General features: G+C 49.5%; 2 protein-coding genes across 2 annotated transcripts in view; both read right to left on the bottom strand.

Annotated features, from left to right (window-relative positions):
* Window positions 1-11,510, bottom strand: part of SGPL1 (sphingosine-1-phosphate lyase 1) — a 32,816-nt gene extending 21,306 nt beyond the window's left edge. The window contains exons 1-2 of the mRNA XM_054637432.2: window positions 11,403-11,510; window positions 1,456-1,621 (exon numbers count right to left, since the gene is read on the bottom strand). Of these exons, the coding sequence (XP_054493407.2) occupies window positions 1,456-1,621; window positions 11,403-11,405 (169 nt within the window). The 5' untranslated portion in view covers window positions 11,406-11,510. The remainder of the gene's footprint in view (window positions 1-1,455; window positions 1,622-11,402) is intronic.
* Window positions 11,511-17,419: 5,909 nt separating this feature from the next.
* Window positions 17,420-19,606, bottom strand: LOC129123134 (killer cell lectin-like receptor subfamily B member 1). The gene is made up of 6 exons (XM_077182747.1): window positions 19,388-19,606; window positions 18,902-19,015; window positions 18,680-18,811; window positions 18,340-18,564; window positions 17,965-18,139; window positions 17,420-17,708 (listed from the first exon to the last, which is right to left on the bottom strand). The coding sequence occupies exons 1-6, from the start codon at window positions 19,470-19,472 to the stop codon at window positions 17,585-17,587; spliced, it is 855 nt and encodes a 284-aa protein (XP_077038862.1). The 5' UTR covers window positions 19,473-19,606; the 3' UTR covers window positions 17,420-17,584.
* Between the last annotated feature and the right edge of the window lie 2,013 nt (window positions 19,607-21,619).

Below are 21,619 nucleotides of genomic sequence, written 5' to 3'. Positions count from 1 at the left end.
TACTAGCTAGGGAGATAACTGTCCTGAACAGAAGGTTCATAGAAATTTGTTTCTTATAGACATTCCCACTGCTTCAGAAAGAGAAAGGGCTGCTTCAGAGACAGAGGAGGAGAATCAGGTTAAAAACTTGGCTGCTTTTAACAAGCTGCCACCAGAGTGCAACCCCAAGGCCTGTGGGAACTGAAATGCACCTCAGAGAGCATGGCAGTGACTTCAGGCCATCACACAGCCAGAGAAAACTGCAGGTTCTGCAGAACTCAGCTCCACTGAAGAGCTGCCAGTACCAGAAACCACTCAAAACAGGAAGGTACTCCGGAAATATATTTAAAAAAAAAAATTACAAGAAGAAAATTTCTTCACACTATCACATGCAGTTGTATCTCAAATATTTTGAGGATGAAATGTGCCCCCAACATGGCATCAAGACCACATCTCCTCCCCAGCAGGAAGGGAAACAGCCAGGGTTATGCAGACACTGTGCAGCAGTGAGTAAGTTCTCAGGAACCCAGCTCTCCATAAATCCCCCCAGGGTTTGGGCAAGAAGAGTGTGTTGTGACAAGCACAGGGTTTAGCCAAAGGAAAAAGGGAGGGAAGGGAAAGGGAAGGGGACAGAAGAACATTCCATGCACCCTCTGACAGAATGGGGGAGAGCTTCATTTACCAGGCAGGCCTTGACCTTAATTCTGAACATCTGGTAAATATTAGGTGACAGCAGAAAGTCTTGTGAAAAACACCAATCACTTGGTTTTAATATTTTAAAAGTTGAATAGTAATAAAGTGGTTATAAAAATAGTAATAAAATGGTTATAAAAATAGTAATATAATTAGAGTAATAATAATTTGGACAATATGAGACAATAGAAACAAAGAGTTACAGACAGTCCAGGTACCTTTTCTGGGCAAAATAAGCCCCAAAAAGGACCCACGTTAACAGAGGATTAACCCTTAAAAGCAACAGCCTGTTGCATATTCATACACCTCATCCATGATGCATAAATTCCATTCAAACCCAGGATTCTGGCTGGGCAGTGTCAGCTTCTTCCTCTGAATCCTGACTGAGTCTTCAGGGCTGAGTGAGGCAGGAAGAACTCGATAATGGAGCAATAAATTCTCTTTCTCTGAAAGATTTGGGTGTCCTGTGGCTGCTATCTCACTGTGACTCCTCTCTTTAAAAACAAAGTACCTTACATAGAATAGTTTCAATTCCAACATTATTTATAACCTAAAACTATATTTAACACACTACTTAAGAAAATTTAAACAGCATTACTTTCTAACATAACACATATAACATTCATTTGAATATTTGTGAAAAGCCAATCATAAAATATCCACTTTTCACAGTCTGTTTTAATGAGAGTTTGGCCTTGTTCCACCCTCCTTCCTTCCACTGCCCAGGAACAGCTCAGGATCACCTCCCCTCCCTGCAAAGGTAAGAAAATGTCCAATACTTACTCTCAGGCTGGCAGAGGAAGCCATGCAGCCACACACTTGCAAGGGTGGAAGAAAAAGTCAGCCCAATGAGCTGCCAGGGCTCCAGCCCATCACAGCGGGCATTCACAAATCCTGTCACCTTCTCCCAGTACATCTGCAGGATCTCCTTGTAGGGAGTAATGGCATCCTGTGCAAAGTCAAGGAAAACACAAATGAAAACAAGTAGGGCATCAAAAAGCCAACTGAGATTTAAAAGGGGCTTTCTGGTATGCAGACCCCATGCTTTCCTTAATTGCCACAAAAATTAGTTTGAGTTCCAGAAGTGTGTGTCCTAGAAATACATTTCAACTAAACGGGCATCTTCTCCTTTTTCTTCAAGTAAGGAAATATTCTGTTTGCCTTTGAAAGAAATCAAATTATTCCAGCCATTTTTTGGAGTGGTAGATGATCTGAGCTTTCTAAATCAGTGCTATGGATCCTAGATACACTGTTTAGTTCTTTCTAGAAATAATTTTAAGCAATTTTTTTTTAGCTGTTTATTTCTGAAAATTGCAATTTTGTCAGAGAGGGTTTCATTTTTTTGCAAGTTGTATTTTGGATCACTGTTTGTGGTACAAATTTAGACAACAGATCTATAAAGTCAAGCAGTCTGCCCATGTGAGATTTGAGATGAAGAGGAAGAGGCAAGTGTCCCACTCTGTGAGGAATCAGGATTTTGGTATCTGAGCTGCCTAAGGCCATTTGTGAGCTGTGGACCTCATTGAAGGATCTGTGACATAAAAACCAGAGGTAGGAGATAGTTTTTATTCCCTTCCACTCAAGAGTCACAGATAAAAGCACAAACCTTCAAAACACTGAGAGAGAAGCACCAAGAGCAGATGAGGAATACAAGGTTCTCTGCACAGTCCCAAGAACCACTGCCCAAAGAAGGAGCTGTGATAATTTTTTTCCAAGGAATTCTCAGGTGGTGAGTGAAGGCACCACCAAAACAGGTCTATTAAGTACCTCGGGCTGGATTTTCAATGAAGATGGAAGCACTCAGCAAGTCCTTAATTTAAAGATCTAATTAGCATGTTACACACCGAGGGGGAATGGGAGAGGAAAACACTGCTGCTGCCAAAATAACCCCCAGAAAATGGTGATGCAAGCACAATTACAGCGTCAAAGCAGGAATTACAGTCGGGACACAGCCCAAATTCCTAATCAATAGCTTCAAACCAGATGCTCTTCAAGAGCCTCACAAAAACTGCATGTGCACGGGAGAGAAAGGACATTTCCCTCTGAACAAGGTCTTCCATCCAATTCTCTGGGCAAGGGTTTCTAGAGGGAAGAAGAAGAAGCAAGAACAGAGCCCTGTTCAAATCCCTTTTCCCTTTTAACCAGCTCAGTTTAACTGGGGAGATCTCCAGCACTTGAGAGCTTCACCCTCCAATCAACAGGGAAAATATGTGGGGCTTTTCAACCAAACCACAGGGAAAACACATGGGGCTTTTCAAAACATTTATAACTAAACTTTGGAAGGAATAAATCCTTGATTCCTGTGCTGTAGGATTTCACTTGGGAATAGAGCAGTTTTTTCAACAAGCACTAAATTAAAAACTTCACTTCTCAGGACCTTTCACAGGTCTCACTTCTGGGTCAAGCCAGCAACAGAAGCATCATTAAATTAACTTTTTTTAGGGGGTAATGTGTCATTCCAATACAACTGGAGAGGCTACTAAGAGTATTTCTAAAAAGCCAAGTGTTTTTCTAATAACCAAAGGAGGAAGGCAGGTTTCCTTATCGAAAAGCAACAGTGATGAACACTCACTACATTGGAAAAGCAGTAACATGCATATAACATGGCAGAGTTTGAAAGTATTTAAGCAACCCAAACATAATTTTAATTAATAAATAAAGTTTACCATTAAATAAAATAATTAATAATTATTAATTAATAAGTAAGTAAATAAATAAACTTTAAAACAGAATTATCAGCGTTTACCCTTAACAGAGGAGGGTTTTTACCCATGTCCCAGCACAGGCTGAAGGGACAGGGACTGAATTGGGCAAAAGCAGGCAGCCCTGAGCTCTGAGAAGGCAAATTAGCACCTATTCACTCAGCAAAGGGCAATTTAAAAACACAGCAGAGCCGCTTCGGACTCCAAAACAAGGCGGCCACACAAACCGCTGCAATTAGGCAAAGTCCCATTAATGAACGCCCCGTCCTCCCAGCCACTCAGCACAAAGGCGATTTAACCCCAGAACTGCACAAGAGCCACCTTTTCCAGCTCACCGGAGGTGCTACTTAAGTTTCAGCGAGTTTGCACAACCTTCACTGGCAAAGCCCTGGAAATGAGCGTTTAACCAGCAGCCATGACTTTGGCTCTTGGCCTAGGATGAAATTCCAGGACATCATTCTGGTTTGGAGCTGCACTTAAAGGATGGAAATGGAGCCACTAATGGGCTGCTGCCTCAATAGCTGTTCTCAACTCATGGCAAGAAAATGCTGCAGCATCAAATATGTCAGAAAAAGGGCACAGCCCACTTTATATTTTTCTTTTTTTTTTTTTCCCCTGAAGATGGAGGACACTGAGCCTCGAGTCAAAATGGAACATGACCTTCTTGACAGAAGTCACTCCAGTCAATGGCCGAGCCAAAATAAATAAATCTGGCAAGAGATTGACCTCACTCTTGGAGAAAGCTCTGGACAGAAGATCCCAGCTGTCTGCACATTTTGTTGTCACCAAAACCCCTGAGAAATTACAAACAGGAACTCAATGGTATATCCAAATTGTGAACAAATGAGAGGAGATTTTCACTATGTTCATGAGACATTGAAGAATTTCTTTCCCTTTCCTGCTTTAAAAAAACCCAATCTGAAATCAATCCACTAGCAGTACAGTTTCACCAGATAAAGTTTTCTCTATATTTCTCCCTTCTTCACTCATTTCATACTTAGATGAGTGTGAAGGATGAGGCTGATCCATTTAGGAGGATATAAAAACTGGGATTTAAAAACCCAGTGAAAATTGGCATGGAAGAGGAGTTAGCAGTGAATTACAACTTCTCATCTCCCTGGCTCAGTTTTTCCCAAATGCTCCTTCCCCTGAAAGTATCCAGCAAGACACGAGAGACCTTTACATTCTGAATTATTCACTTAATCCCACAGAAACCAAAGGAGATTTAGAAGGCTGCACTCAAATTTGTCTTTATTACACCCAGGAACCCGCTGGGTTAAAAGGGAGCTTATAAAAAAGAGACAGAGTGACTTTTTACAGGAGCAGAATGACAGGACCAGGGTGTGCAGCTCCCCATGGACAGAGGGATGGATGTCAGGAAGGAATCCTTGCCTCTGGGCTGCCCCTGCATCCCTGGCAGTGTCCAAGCCCAGGCTGGATGGGGCTCAGAACAAGCTGGTCCAGTAGAAGGTGCCTGGCACTGGATGATTTCCAAGGTCCCAAGAACCCAAACCATTCTGGGATTCTCCAAGATTGCAGTCCCACAGCACTTGCTCGTTTTACAGGGCAATAAAGGGGAATACTCAGCCTCTGGGTAGCCCAGCCACCAGAATCCCCTGCCCTGCAGCCCTGGAGGTGCTGCTCAGAGTGAATGAATGAATTCCTGCTTCCCCAGCTGGGAACAGGCTGACCTGATTTTAAACCTGTCTACAGGACAGAATTTCATGGAAGACAATAAACTGCTTATTTGTGAAGGCATCAAAAAATAAAGGTTTCCCTTCCCATTAGAAGAGAGTAGATAAGCTGCTTTTATTTCTGTAAGAGAACCTTCTCCACATAAAAGCCTCACAAGCCACAGGATTATTTCAGAAGCAGTTTAAAAACCTGACTTATGAGCACACTAAAGTGCAGGGAGGAAAAAAAAGCCTCCACTGGAGGATTTGATTTTATTCTTAGAGCAGTTAAACAGACCCAGGTATCAGATAAAATACTAATTGCTATCATTAGGACTTGCAGTGCTCATTTGTACTGATATTAATGCACTCAGCTACCTAAGCAGTTTACATATTGAATTTTTAGCTGCACAGATTAGGAATACATCCTTAGTACTTTGTTTCTAAAAGTCATTAGCTAGCTGAGCTGGTTCCAGGGATAGCACTTATGCCACTACAAAAGAGCACAAATTAACTGCAGTAATGCTCTTCTGTCCCAGATGATGGAAAAGGGAGGGGGGAGGAATGCCAAAGCTAATGAGAGCACATTTTGCATTTCTGCCAGAACAGCATTTCCTCAGCTGCGAGCTGTGGGACACAAAAAAAGCTTAAAAAAAAAAAAAAAAAAAAAACAAAACTGAGAAACAGAATGGCAATAAACTGGAGAACCTCAGGCTTTCATTACAAATGCCTTCTGTGGAAATTGAAACACTGTCTGAGCTTACCTGTGGGAAAAACAGGAAGAAGGTTCAGCTGCTAAAAATCTTTCTTCCTCCAGAAGAACATTTAAAGTGGGTTTAAAATGGGGCCACAGAATAAAAGAATAAAAGTAGCTTTTAAAGGCGAGCTTATGTTATGCAGTACCATGAGGCTGACTGTGCAGGGAGGAAGTGCTAAGATCAAAGAATCTCAGAAAGGCTTAAGCCAGAAAAGACCTTAAAGCTCATCTTGTTCCAAACCCCTGCCATGGGCAGGGACACCTTCCACTATCCCAGGTGGCTCCAAGCCCCACCCAGCCTGGCCTGGGACACTTCAGGGATCCAAGGACACCTTCCACTATCCCAGGTGGCTCCAAGCCCCACCCAACCTGGCCTGGGACACTTCCAGGGATCCAAGGACACCTTCCACTATCCCAGGTGGCTCCAAGCCCCACCCAGCCTGGCCTGGGACACTTCCAGGGATCCAAGGACACCTTCCACTATCCCAGGTGGCTCCAAGCCTTACCCAGCCTGGCCTGGGACACTTCCAGGGATCCAGGGACACCTTCCACTATCCCAGGTGGCTCCAAGCCTTACCCAGCCTGGCCTGGGACATTTCCAGGGATCCAAGGACACCTTCCACTATCCCAGGTGGCTCCAAGCCCCACCCAACCTGGCCTTAGACCCGGTGGGGCAACCACAGCCTCTCTGGGCACCCTGTGTCTCCACCCTCTCAGGGAAGAATTTCTTCCCAATATCCAATCTAAACCTACTCTCTGTCAGTTTATACCACATCCTCAGCTTTCACCTGAATCCACACGTATTCCCAAAGTAGGAATCCTCTGACCACTTCCCCACACACCCTAACCTGAACATCTGTGTCTGCCACCAGCTTCCCTCACATCCCCAGAGCTGAGAGGCAGGAGGTGGCTGTCACACAGTCAATCCAGGCCAAGGGAGAAGGCTCCAAGAGCCCGAGTCAGGTCAGCTCCGATTACGGGAGCAGGCAGAACACCAGGGCTGCCACTGTAATTAAGGGCTCTGCTCCAACACAACGAGTTCTAAGCAGGAGAAGCTTCCTGACTGAAAACAAACCACACCAAGCCAGCAAGGACACGGCAGCCTCATTTATTTATTCTGCTCCTAAGTGGAAGGAAGACTCCAATTAGCCCTGCCTTCTCTGACACCTCATTGCCTTGCACGTGTGCTGGCCACAAATCTGACTGGAGTAACCAGCCTGGACTGGGAGCCACCATCCTGCCCAATTCCTGCTGGAGAGGCAGCCAGGGGATTAAAGAACAGCAGCCCAGCCTCAGAGCCACCATCCTGCCCAATTCCTGCTGGAGAGCCTGCAATGGGACTGAGCAAGAGCAGCCCAGCCTCAGAGCCACCATCCTGCCCAATTCCTGCCAGAGAGACAGCCATGGCATTGAGCAAGAGCAGCCTCAGAGCCACCATCCTGCCCAACACCTGCCAGAGAGGCAGCCATGGCATTGAGCAAGAGCAGCCCAGCCTCAGAGCCACCATCCTGCCCAACTCCTGCCAGAGAGGCAGCCATGGCATTGAGCAAGAGCAGCCCAGCCTCAGAGCCACCATCCTGCCCAACTCCTGCCAGAGAGGCAGCCATGGCATTGAGCAAGAGCAGCCCAGCCTCAGAGCCACCATCCTGCCCAACTCCTGCCAGAGAGGCAGCCATGGCATTGAGCAAGAGCAGCCTCAGAGCCACCATCCTGCCCAACTCCTGCCAGAGAGGCAGCCATGGCATTGAGCAAGAGCAGCCCAGCCTCAGAGCCACCATCCTGCCCAACTCCTGCCAGAGAGGCAGCCATGGCATTGAGCAAGAGCAGCCCAGCCTCCTCAGGAGCGCTGGTTGCTGCCTGTGCCTGCGGTGTTTTGGTTCGCACCCCGGTAATGACTCTGCTCCTCCGGCCCTCCCTGCCAGCCCCAGCCTGACAAACACCTTTGCATAAGCAGCAGGCAGGGAATATTTGTTAGTCAGCTCCTAATTACAGCTCCAGGTTTGGGCCACGTGCTGCCCAGCAGGACCAAAGGATGTGGGCAGACAGAGCGACACCGGATGCGCGATGGCGCAGAAATCAAAAATCGCGAGCTTTTGAAAGTATGGGCTGAAGTGAAATTAAAAACACATTCAGGCCACACTCATTTACCACAGCTCCCCAATAGCACCAGTTTCATCTGCATTGCATTTGTTTCCACCACTGCCATACTGAAACTTTTTCTTTTTCTAGAATGACAGCAGCTGGGGGGAGGTTTGCCACGTACAGCATCTGCAAAATGAATGTACACATACTGTACCACCAGCCCTGAGAGCTCCAGGGGAGGGGCCAAACAATGGCTAATTATAGCTTCAGCACAAAAACAAACAAGGCAGCAAGGCAGAGTAAGCACAGCAGCATTCTAGCTTCCATTGCAGAGATGGAATGCAAAACTACCAAAACAAAATGGGAAAAGACTGATTGGTGGCTCAAAAAAAAAAAAAAGTACAATTTTACAGGAGCCCAAAGGACTCCAAAAATCAAATTCAAATTTCATTTAACCCAAAATACACACAAGGTGTCATGTTCACATTGCTCCCTTAGGCAAACCAATTTATAGAAGGTTCTGCAAACACTCCAGGCAGCACAGACCTCACAAGAGACAGGATCCACCCAATGGTGAGCTCACCATGGATCTCTGTGGGTCACCAGCTCCAAGAACATGCAAGGAAACATCCTCTGCTGCCACCCACAATAATTAGGGTAAAAGAAGTGCCCAGCTCCCTGCATGTGGGGCTCATCTGGACACATTTCATTCCTCCACGCCTCAGACATCCCAGAGAATAAAATGGGCATTTCCTGGAAATATTTAGTGAGCACCTGGGTGCCAGCAAGAGGTACCCCCAGCACTGAGGCCTTGTTAGGAGCTGTCTGGAAGCAGAGGCCAGCCTGGCAATTGTTCTGGGGGCAGGCATCCATGAACAAAGGCAGCAGGGAGCCCTGGCACAGCTCCCCAGCAGGGTTATGCAAGCTTGGGACAAAGCCCCCAGTATCAGCACAATCTGAATGCTGCTATTCTACATGAAGGGCCCTGCTCCTGGGCAGGTCCAACCATAGGGCAGGATCCTCAAAAATTATCTTATCAACACCCACACACAGAGCCCTTTGAGCCCTGCAATGTCTATCACATGCCCTTCCTGATATGGCATGGATAAATCCTGATGAGCAAAGAGAGGCAAAGGAGACAGAACACAAAGCATTCTGAGGCACTCCTACATGCAGATTTCTAGGAAATATAAATTTTTTCCTAACACAGAAAACTGTATCACAGTCACCACAGCAAATAGACCAGGACACCTGCTACTAGATCAATTGTAGAATCCTAAATCTCAGTAGAATCCTAAATAGAATCCTAAATAGGTAGAATCCTGAATCTCAGCTCATGTTCTAAGAGCAGGACTAAAGCATGCACTAGGCCTGGGATGCAAAAAATAAGAGTAACAGAACAGCAAAATCACAGACCCATTTGGAAGAGACCTGGAAGATCATGTCATTCCACCCCCCTGCCATGGGCAGGGACACTTGACACTGTCCCAGGTGGCTCCAAACTCCTCCAGCCTGGCCTGGGACACTTCCAGGGATGGAGCAGCCACAGCTTCCCTGGGTTCCCTGTGCTAGGGTCTCACCACCCTCACTGGGCAAAATTATTTCCTCACATCTAACCTAAACCTGACATTCTGTCAGCTGGAGCCATTCCCCCTTGTCTGTTGCAAATAGCCTCCCTCTATCTTGTCAGCCCTTCATGCACTGGAAGGCCACAATTTGGTCACCCCAAATCCTCTCTTCTCCAGGCTCAACAATCCCATCCCTCCCAGCAGAGCTGCTCCATCCCTCTGCCCATCCTGGTGCCTCCCCTGGGCTCTGTGCAGCAGCTCCAGGTCCCTCCTGTGCTGGGGCAGCTCTGCAGGTGGGGTCTCAGCTGAGCACAGGGGCAGAGTCCCCCCCATCCCCTGCTGGGGCTCAGGGCATGCCCAGCTGCCACCCACAGCACCCCCAAGTCCTTCTCAGCAGCTCTGTGGTGGAATCAGCGGGAGCAGGAGAAGATGGAAACATCTTTTTATTGGCAAAGTCGTGTATTGGGAAAAAAAGAGACGAGCAGAACCCCAAAATCCTTCCTGAGAAAGGGGCACAGGAATCACAGCCAGGCTGTGATTGCTGCCACACCACACACAATAAACGCTGGGATTGGGGTTATCTCCACAGCACCCAGCACTGCTGGAGAAACCCCAGGCAGGAAGTGAGCGAGGCAGCACCTCAGCAAACCCTCCCCTGCTCATTCAGACACAACTTCTCAGGGCAGGAAGAGTGTGAGAAACTCTGAGTAGGCTGGACATGAGCAGAACACGGAAAAACAAAGATTTTACCCTGTCTAGGTAAGAAAGAAAGAGGCTGGACGTGAGCAGAACATGGAAAAAGAAAGATTTTACCCTGTCTAGGTAAGAAAGAAAGAGGCTGGACGTGAGCAGAACACGGAAAAACAAAGATTTTACCCCGTCTAGGTAAGAAAATTTCCAGTGCTTCGCACTACCTTTTGCTAAGGTCACAGGAAGGATGCTAGAGTGAAACCACAGCTCACTTTGTACTTCCCTGAGTACAAAGCAAACTTCCCAAGCTTTCCAGCAGCCAGGAATCCCGCGCCATAGCTACTGCCCAATCCGGTGAATAAAAGAGCCGACCTGAGCAGGTCTTTCAGGTGCAATAAGCAGCAATTTCCTCCGCAAAGCTTTGGCACAGAAGGGGCTGGGGTGAGAGCAGCCTGAGCACACAGCAGGGCCCCAGCAGCCCCAGGCCAGTCTGGACAAGCAGCCAAGGATTTACCCAGTGCCAAATTCTGGCAGCTGAAAGCAACTCCAACACAAGCTGTGCTGGGCTCTGGGCGCTGTCCCATGGCTGCTCCAGCAGCACTTGGAGCTTGGGAATGCCAGAACCAAGCGGGACAAAGGAGTGGGACAAAGATAATGCTGCTTCATTGATCACTCAGCAGCTGTGATTTCCATTCCTCTTGCTGACAGGGAAAAAAAAAAAACCCCAACCAAACAATCAAGATAAGTAGTGGCCCTTCCAGGTTTGAGGAATTGCGAGATTCATGCCGTGCCAGTGTGGGCTATATTCCAAGCAAGCCCGAAGTTTGCTTCCAGCTAAAAAAATACCAGCCAATTAGCAAACAGCGTCTCTAAAAAAACAACAATCAATCAGCAGACACGATTTCTCTCAGCCAGATCGGCACCTTCAGCAAAATCACAAGGAAAACATCACTGTGCCCCACCCAGGGAAATTAACCCAGACAGCCGAAAACACCGTTCCTAATCCTCTCTGCCCCGAAACCAGGAAATCGTGGAAAAGCAGTGTGTGGATAAAAGGATATATTTAGGCTCAGGAGAAGGGTATGGGCCCCGGATGGCGGACAAAGTGAGGACCTGACCACAAACCCTGGGCCAGGCATCCCCTGAGGCGCGTCCGGGACCCCTCAGCCGCGCCGGACGAGGCCCGGGCCTGGCCGCCTCACAGGCCGCGCCGGGACACCGCTCCCCGGCCCGCACCGGCCCCGCAGCCCCCACTCACCATCGCTCCTGCGGTCGCCAGCTCCTTCGTTCCGTCCGCCCTTCTTTTCTTCTTCCCCGCTCCTCCTCCTCCTCCTCCTCCCGCTCCCCGCGGGGTCCCGGCCCGGCCCGGCCCCGCCCCGATGGCCACGCCCACCGCGCGGGGAGGTCACGCCCACATCGTGTGGAAGCCACGCCCCATGATTACAAGCCACGCCCCCTCCGGCGGCGGCGGGAGAGCAGCGCCCTCACCTGGAGGGAGACGGTAAAACATTACGGACGGAATTTTTTGTCAAAATACCAAAAAATATTCCAATTTTTTGTTAAAATACCAAAAAAAAAAAAACAAAAAAAACCCCAACACCCCAAACAAACGACAACAAACAGTTTGTAAACCCGTCCTGGTTATTAATTATCTAGGGATGGAGCCTCTCTGCTTTGTTTCTGGCCTGGGAGAGCTCAGGATGTCCACCTGGAGAAGAGAAGTCACCAGGGAGCTGAGGTCTTAGAGCCCCTGCCAGTGCCTGAACAGGCTCCAGGCGAGCTGGAGAGGGATTTGGGACAAGAGGGAATGGTTAGGTGGGATATTAGGAAGAAATCCTTTGCTGAAAGGATAGAGATACCCTGGCACAGTGTGAAAAATGCTATTTTATGATTGGCTTTTCACAAATATTCAAATGAATATTGTATGTGTTATGTTAGAAAGCTATGCCATATTAATTCTCTTAAGTGGTGTGTTAAATATAGTTTTAGGTTATAAAAAATGTTAAAATAGAAACTATGCTATGTAAGATAATTTTCTTCTAAAGAAAGGACTTGCTGTGAGATAGCAGCCACAGGACACCTGAATCTCTCAGAGAAAGAGAATTTATTGCTCCATTATCGAGTTCTTCCTGCCTCACTCAGCTCTGAAGACTCAGTCAGGATTCAGAGGAAGAAGCTGGCACTGCCCAGACAGAATCCTGGGTTTGAATGGAATTTATGCATCATGGATGAGGTGTATGAATATGCAACAGGCTGTTGCTTTTAAGGGTTAATCCTCTGTTAACCTGGGTCCTTTTTCGGGCTTATTTTGCCCAGAAAAGGTACCTGGACTGTCTGTAACTCTTTGTTTCTATTGTCTCGTACTGTCCTAATCCTAATTGTCCAAATTTTTATAATTAACTATAAAATTTTTATAATTTAATTATATTGCTATTTTTATAACCATTTTATTACTATTCAACTCTTAAAATCTTAACCCTCTTAAAATTTTCTACACTCTTTTGAAGCAGACACAGCAGCCAGCATCAGCTCCTGGCATTTGGAATTTGCTGTGTTACAGGTGGTGGCTGTTTGTCTGCTGTCACCATGCCACCCGAGCTGTCACCTCTCACAAGGTGACACCTGCAGTCACTGCTTTCATCTCGAGCACACTGCCCTCCTGGCATGGTTTTTAGAGCTGTGCCCAGACATCAGATGCTCTTTTTAGCAGAAAAAAAGGAACAAACAGGTCTGTTAGTGACCCAATACCAGTCTCACAAAGTTGTTCTTCCTACATCCTTGCCAAGACAGAAATCATCTGCCCAAGAGAACCCCAAAGGAGCTGGGATTTCCCTCTACAAAAACCTCTGCAAACTCCAGTGACCCCAGCCTTCAAGAAAAAATGGCCTTAAAACGCACATTTGTGTGTTCTAAGTGACATCTTGCCCTCAAGGGGGTGAGAGGAAATCTTGTTTGTTCCTCCAGGCCTGAAAAGAGTCTCTTCAGGGGCATCACTGCTAATCTTCACAGATTAGCAGCAAGGAAAGAAAGAGTTTGGTGTGTTTATGGTGGCTGAAAAGCACAGGTAGAAGGGAATATCTTGTTATGAACATCTGGGTGGAGAGGAAAAGCCACACCAGGGAAGGACAGGAGCCATTTGAGTGAGGGGACAGTGGTGGCACAAGAGCAAATGGGTGCAGGTTGGCCCTTGAACCCATTCCCACTTTAATTTGGTCTGACACACAGCCCAGGTAGGAACTGGTTTTCTCACTATTCAGATGGATTTTAAAGATATCAGAGCAGCTTGGCTTCTCCTCACAGGTGGCAGGATTGGTGCTGAGGCTGTGCCACAGAAGGCAGCTGCCCTTCCCATGCTAAAACTCCCACACCTCCTTTAAAGGACGGCTTTGGACGGGGCTGGAGAGAGAAAAATCCAGATGATTCATGGTTTTGCAATACTCCAAAATCCTCTGGGGTGTTGGCATTACCCTGTGCATTGTTATGTGTATATGAGAGAGGAACTGTCATGGAAACCAATCCAGCAGAACCAAGCAGGTCATGCTCTGATGCAAAAGGCGAGTCTGAGAGCAGTCAAATTTGGAAAAAAGGAGGGCTTTTTCCTCTCTCCACAAAGAAATGGGAGTGGGAATTATAACCACTCTCTGGATGGAACAAACCCCTGTTTCTTCCTCTCCCTTGCTTCGGCCAAATCCCACTTTGAGCCCGGGGTGCCTGTCTGTGAAGGATGGCTCTTTTCTGGGAAGGGTGTCACTCCAAATGCCTTGGGGACAGCCTGGGAGGCCAAGGCCAGCCAGAGCTGTCCCTCTTTTTGTCTGGGAGCAATCCTTCAACATCCCTGGGCTTCCTGGGAGGATCCTGGAAGGTCCTAAGGCATCCCAGGATGTCCCAGAAAGGTCTGGGGAGGGGGCACCATGGGGGTCCCAGGGGTTTCAGAGCTCCTGAAAGGTCCAAAGGGGGGTCCTGGAATTTCCTGGGGGGTCCTAGAGAGGGTCCCATGGGGACCTTCCAGGATCCAGGAATCCCCATGGAACCCACCCAGAGACTGCCCCAGGATCCCTGGGATCATCTGGGAGTGCCCAGGGAGGGGGGCCTGGAGGGGGTGGATTTGGGTTGGAGGGAGGTGACTTTGAGATGGAAAGGGGTGTTGTTATTATTATTACTGTCATTTTGTTATTGTTGTTATTGTTGTTTTGTTGTTAATGTTAATGTTACAAAATAATGATGATGATGATGATGATGATGATGATGATAATAACAACAGTACAGCAACTGAGGCCTTGCTGTTCCTACGTGGAACAGCAGCTAGACAGAGTTAAAGAATAAAGTAGAGATTTATTAAAAGTCCTCAATGGATGCACCTTGGGCAGTACAAGAGCCCAGCCAGGATGGACAGCATGTCACAAGTTTTCAGACTTTTATAAAATTTCTGGTCCATTTCCATCTTGAGGTTCATTGTCCAATCACAGCTCCAGGTGATGCTCCCAGTTTGTTCTCCTCAATTCCCTGTTTTTTACACTTTTTGGGCCTGAAGCTGCAGTGGTGTCCTTGGTTCTGGGGCTGGAAAAGGATTGTGTGACTGAGCTGTGAGGAGAACTTGGTGACACTGTATGAAGTTCAGGGTCACACACTAATGCAGTACACAATCTGGAAAATAGGAAAGATAAAAATAATTATTATTATTATTATTATTATTATTATTATTAGAATTAGAATTAGAATTAGAATTAGAATTAGAATTAGAATTATTATTATTAGAATTATTATTATTATAATTATTATTAGAATTAGAATTAATAATAAGACATCACAACTTCCCCCCCTCCTGCCTGGATTCCCGCATTCACTTCCCCACCCTGTGCTCCTTCCCCCTCAGGAATCACCCTGGGATGGGTTCCAAGATTTCCCCTCCCCACCCTGTGCTCCTTCCCCCTCGGGAATCACCCCGGGATGGGTCCCAGGAGAGGCCAAGCGTTCACCTGGGGGAGCAGCCACTGCCCCAGGCAGTTGTAACCTTCCCAACCTGTTGTAAATCCCGTGGAGGTGCTGGTACAACTCCAATACACCTTCATGGCTCCCGGGCTCTTGTGCTGCCCGAGGTGTATCCTCTGAGGACTTTTAATAAATCCCAACTTTATTCTTTAACTCTGTCTAGCTGCTGTTCCACGTAGCCTCTCAAGGCATCTGGAAGTGGTTTATTATTGTTGTTGTTGTTGTTGTTGTTGTTGTTGTTGTTGTTGTTATTGCTGTATTTACATTTATATTTTATAATTATATCTTTATATATTTATATTTATATTTATATTTATATTTATATTTATATTTATATTTATTCATATTTATATTAATATTCACGTATAAATAAATAAATAATATTATCTAATGTTGTATTAATATTAATATTAATTCTATTTATATTCATATTGTAATATATTCTTGAGATATTAGTAATATATTCATATATTATACTATATCAATGTATTAATTGTATATTAATAGCTATATTAATATTAATTATTTATTAAAATATCGATATTGTTAAATATTATAATAATTATTATTATAATAATTATCCGGTTTCTATTCTTATTTGTTTATTTATTTAATAAAATTTCTAATAATTATAATAGTAATTATGATTATAATAATAATTATAATAACACCCCCCCCTCTCCCAGACTCCTGCCCGCAGGGTCCCCAGCTATGTCCCCATCCCTCTCCAAACCCTTCTGTGACCCCCAACCCTCCCAGTGCCACCTGGGCTCCCCTTTGCGACCCCCACCCAGTCTCCGGCCACGCCCGCACCCCCAAATATCGGGGGGGGGGGGGGGGGGCGCAGCGGACAGGACCCCCCCGGTCCCTGCACCCGCAGAGCCCCGCTTGTCCCCTCGCTCTAACAGCCCTCGGGGACGCGGGGGTGGTGGCGCTGCCTTGGGGACACGGGGGAGGCGACAGGAAGCCAGAGCATCTCTGCCCGCTGGGGCTGGCCCGGTGTGGGCCGGAGCTTCCTGCCCCAGCCCGACCGGGACTCACACCGGCGAGGGACCGGGGACAGCGGGGATTTGTCTCCTCTGGTCTGGTTTCCTCTCCAGGCAATGGAAAACCGGCACGCGGGGCTGCTGCCCACGGGGGAAAGGACAGGGAGCTACCACGAGAGGGAAAAAATAACCCTCTGCCCCCTAAAATGGAAAAAAGAAAAGATCACAGTGCTCGTCCTGATTGTCTAAAGGATGAGGGTCGATAAATTGCCGCTGGAAGAGGCATAAAAGGTCAGGAATTAATCCATGAAATGGAACAAATGGACTGGAGGGGATCCCCCTCCGAATGTGGGGACCTCTCCAAAAGGTGGGGGGAAAACCCCAAAAGTAGGGAGACCCTCTGGAAAAAAGTGGGAATCCCCAAAAAAACTCCTCAAACTGGGGATCCCCACCCAAAAGCAAAGCAGCATGTTGTTCCATGTAACATAGCTTGGGACTGGGCTCCAGGCAGGGCAAAAGTTGGCAAAATCCTCGGGTTTGGGCCCCCAGAGGGGTCTGGAAAAGAATATTTAATTAACTTTTGGACAGGTTCTGGAATTTTGGAAGGATTTTTGGGGGGGCTTTTGGTATCTTCAAGTGAGAGGTTGGAGGTGCCAAGGTGAGGATGGAGTCAGAGCTCGGGGGAACGGTGATAGTCTGGGGTTAAATTTATTAAGATTTAAGGGATTTTAAGGGATCCATGAAATTGAGAAATTTGATCAATTGATACATTTTGATCAATTGATAAATTTCCAGATGTGTCTGAAAACAGACTTAGCGTTTTGCAGAGCTCACGGCCCGGCTTTCCCAGCCCTGTGCGAGGAGCGGCACCGCCTCAGGGAGAAGCCCTGGGGCCTCACTTCTCCTCCCCTCTAATTAGGAGCCGTTTATTAAGCTAATTAATCGCTGTTTGCTTGTCCTTGGTCCTCTGCGCAGGCCAGCACGGGCTCAGAGGCTGCGGGTGCTGAAGGGGGGATAACTCCTCCTAAAATGTGGAATATCCGAGGATTGCTCCCAGACCAAGGCTGTGGCTGGCCTTGGACTCCCTGGGGCCGTCCCTAGAGTGGCCCCGACACGGGTGACACGGCGGGGACACGGCGGGGAGCACAGGGGACATGGCCAGGGACACTGCAGACCATCAGCCTCAAGTTCTGCCCCTCCGGCTGAATCTCGGATCATCCCGGCACCAAAACACCCCTTGAAATACCACGTTTCTCCCTCCCTCTTCCCAATGTTCGCCCCAAAAGTGCAATTCCCCGAGTTATTTTAAGGTTTTATTCGGTTTTTTAGGTCGATTTCTCTCCTATATCGCCTGCCTCGAGGAGACTTTCACGGGCTGTGGCTCTGCCCATCCCCGGGGGATGCTGGCTCCGCGGGAATTGGGATTTTTCCTGCATTAACGCCGGTTTTGGGGTGCAATGGAGGCTCAGATCTCGACAGATTCTTTCTGGCAGATCCACTGCAGCGTCGTGTCGCAGCTCTGAGGGCTGATCCCATTCCCCTTGAGCGTTCCACAGGATCCAGGCGCCTTCCCGAGCTCCAGCTGCAACCTGCGGGTGGCAGGAAGGAGCCCGTGTCACCCCCGGGGGTCCCTCGGGGACAATGGGGTGTCCTGGGGGACAATGGTTTGCTCTGGGGGACAATTGGGTGTCCTGGGGGACAATGGGGTGCCCTCAGGGACAATGGGGTGTCCTGGGGGCCAATTGGGTGTCCTGGGGGACAATGGGGTGTCCTGGGGGACAATGGTTTGCTCTGGGGGACAATGGGGTGCCCTCCCGACCCCCAGCGCTCCCCCCCGGCGCTCACTGCTCCTGGTCGAGGTCGGAGCCGTTCTCCCACGTCCAGCCCATCCCGGCCACAGGCACGGAGAGGCCGATCCAGAAGTGCCGGGTGGGATTCTGCAGGCTCTCATTTAGGAATTCCTGGCCCGGGAAAGGAGAAGTGATGGCGCTGTTTTGGTCACCCCAAAACTGGCTCTGTCCTCAGCCCGGATCTGAACCCCACCCGTGTCCCTCTCACTCTGCCACAGGCACCCGGGGGGGCTTGGACACAGAGGGGGGGCTGAGTTCAAGATTTTGGGAAGCCCCTCACCCTTCCATGGGTGGGCGGAGTTCAGGATTTTGGGAAACCCCTCACCCTTCCATGGGTGGGCCGAGTTCAGGATTTTGGGAAACCCCTCACCCTCCAGCCCCTCCGGCAGCACCAGCCCCCTGGGTACAGCCGCATCCAGCATCCCCATCATTCCCTTCACCAGCTCATCCTGATCCCAGGGCATCAGCAGCTCGGAGCCCCGATCCCTGCAGTCCTCCCGGCTCCTGTTCCAAGGGTTCATCCCGTCAGAAATCCAGTAGCACTTGGCCCCGAGCAGCCTCCAGCCCACGGCACACAGCCGGCACCCCTCGCTCTCTGCGGGCACACGGGCGGGTCCCGGCGGCTGAGGCAGCGCCGCGGTACCAGAGGGCATCTCCGGCCTCTCTTTATCGGGGGGAGGCCCTAAGGAGCCCCCCGGGGGTTGTGTTACCTCGGGGCGGGCACAGGACCCTCCGCCTCTCCCTGAGGATGCCGTCCCAGCCTGAACGGGCAGCTCCCAGAGAGGCGTTCTCGTAAGCTGCGGTCCCCTTGGGCTGCCACTGCTGTGCCACACACCAGGAGACTGTGAGAGGGGGATGCCGAGCCCGGTCAGGGAAATCGGGGGTGGGGTGGGAAGAGGTGCCCGGAGCCCTCTGCCATCCCGTAGACTCACGGCAGAGCACGAGGGACAGCGCCAGGCTGCATGTCAGGGCCATGAGGAGGCGGTGGGGACAGCAGGGGGATGCTGCGGGGACCCTCTGGAATCCTTGATAGCCAGATCCTGCTGCTGGGGAAGTGATGTGGAAAAAAGAGCAGGCTCAGGAGCACCCGTCGCCTCCCTGAAACCCCCAGACCCCAAGGCAGGAAGTCCTGGGGCAAAGGAACTCAGTGAGACCCCCCTGCCAGGGGAACGAGGAGTTGGGTGACCCCAAAAACCCCCTCTGCTCCATCTTTTGGGGTCACAGCTCAGGGGGATGGGACAGCAGACAACCACAGCACCAAGAAAAGCCCCCCAGACCCACCTCCCTCAAGCCGTGCCTCAGTTTCCCCACCCTGGGCAGCTCTTGGTGACTCCTGAGTGCCTTCAGCCGGCAACCACCCCCCTTCAGTTCCTCTCCCCCAAAGATCGGGGGGGCCCAGCGGACAGGACCCCCAGTACCTGCACCCTGCCGGGGTGGGCATCTCCCCGCAGAGCCCCGCTTGTCCCCTCGCTCTAAGATCACGTAGCCGTCCTCGTCCTCCATGCGACAGCAGAGTCCAGGGGACACAGGATGGGGACACGGGGGTGGTGGCACCGGGCTGGGGACACGGGGGAGGGGACAGGAAGACAAAGCATCTCTGCCCGCTGCTGCCGGCCCGGTGTGGTGCGAGCTGGCGGCGGGGCCGGAGCTTCCTGCCCCCGCCACAGCCCGACAGCGACCGGGGGGGGAGAGTCACCCTGGGGAGGGGACCCAGGGGCTGGGGACAGTGGGGGTTTGTGTCCAGACGAAGGAAAACCGGCATACGGGGCTGCTGCCCACAGGGGAAAGGACAAGGAGCTGCTGCGAGAGAAGAAAAACCCTCAGCCCCCTAAAATGGTAAAAAGACCAAAATGCTGATCCTGATCTCTAAGAGATCGGACTGTAGCCCCCATCCCTTGGGCCAGTGCGGAAGTCGCTGCCGGGCTGGGCTCAGTTTATCCCTGGGGATGGCAAAAGCTCCAGGCACTGCCTGTGCCGCGCCTGCCGGATTCATCAGGGCTGGAAACTCTTTCAGTGACACGGGGCAGCAGCCAGGGCTGGTGCAGGACCTTGGTGACACTTGACACCATTCTCTGTGTAATGCCAGCCTTTCCCATGCCGCTCTTTCAGTGCCACCGCCACCCCGATGGTCCCTCGGTGCGGCTCTTTCAATGACACGGGGCAGTGGCCAGGGCTGGTGCAGGACCTTTGTGACACTTTACACCATTCTCTGTGTTTTATTCCCTTCACACCTGCCAGCCTTTCCTGTGCCGTTCTTTCAGCGCCACGACGGTCCCTTGGTGCAGCTCCTTCAGTGACACAGAGACCCTCCCTAGGCACGGCTCTTTGTCTTGGTTTGGAAAGCCAGGAGTCTGCTAAGGAAAGCAGGAGCCTCCCCTGAAATGGAGAATGTGAACCCTCCCCACCCCTCCGAATTGTTATAAATTTGAAATTAAGGGGCTCTCAGGCGAAAATATGGGAGCAGGAATAAGAATTCTTTAATAGGGAAGAAAAAAAAAAAAGATAAAATAAACAATGCAGTACACTAGAACAGCACTGACAGAGTCAGAACCCAGCCTGACACTCTGTGGGTCAGGGAGTTGGTGGCAGTCCCATTGGAAATGTGGCTGCAGCCCTCCTGCAGTGTCAGGGGTGGTTCTGCTGGAGCAAGGGGGGTCCTGTAGAGAAGGATGTATTCTTCCTCTGAAGATCCAGTGGAAGGAGAGGCAGCTGCTGTTCCTCTGGGAATCCCGTGGAGAAGCCGTGCTGGTGTCTCAAAACCTCTGGATTATATCTGGGTAGCAATGCTTGGCTCCTCCCTCTGGGCTCACATCTTCCAATGGGATGTTACAGTTCTTATCAGCCATGCAGGGACATTCAATAGCTGTTATCAGCAATGTCCCCTCCCGAGGGAGGTGTGAATGTGGTTACTCAAAGAGAGAGATCAGGCAAACTGCCCACTTGACAAAGATAATCTGCCATACAGATGGGAATAGAAAACATCTTGCATTGCAATTTTCAACACTCTTCTATTGCACTTCATTCTGTTCCATTTCATTTTGTTCCCCCTGCGTTCCTCACTCATGGTCATGGGCCGACTCTCCCAGCTCCCCGGCGCCTCCCCGGAGCTCGGACACTGCAGCCGGCCCAAACCCCGGCTTCCCAACGGGATTCTCCGCCCCAGAGCTTCCCCGCTCCTTCCCGGCACTAAATGGAGCTTCCCCCCACCCTCTAAGGGGTGTGCAGCAGCCCCGGGTGTGACCAGTGAGGAGGGGGAAGTGCCCCCAGTCCCTCCCCAGTGTCTCCAAAAAAGGGAGGGTACAAGGACAAAAGGGGATTAAACTGAGGGAAGCAACGCCTTTTCCGTAATTGTCTGAGTTTGAATTGTGGAGGATCCCACTTCACCTACGATTTGAAGGGTCTCAGTTGAAGGAAAACACAGCATCGTGATTTTCAGTGTTTCAGTTGGCTGGGAATCACAGTTTTCCATTATTTTCATGTTTAAATGGAAGGAGAATACCTTTAGTGTGCTGTTCCATGGGTTTGAATCAAGGGAAAGAGCCCCATTTTCATCATCTCACGGTTAAAATTGAGGGCAAACGCCACTGTCCCTGGTTTTAAAGGGCTTCCCTTGCAAGGAGCCTCTTTATGTGCCATTGTAAGATCCCACT

The sequence above is a fragment of the Agelaius phoeniceus genome, chromosome 9 (genome assembly GCF_051311805.1).
Source record: "Agelaius phoeniceus isolate bAgePho1 chromosome 9, bAgePho1.hap1, whole genome shotgun sequence".
NCBI lineage: Eukaryota > Metazoa > Chordata > Aves > Passeriformes > Icteridae > Agelaius > Agelaius phoeniceus.
This window is presented reverse-complemented; position numbering and strand designations above follow the sequence as displayed.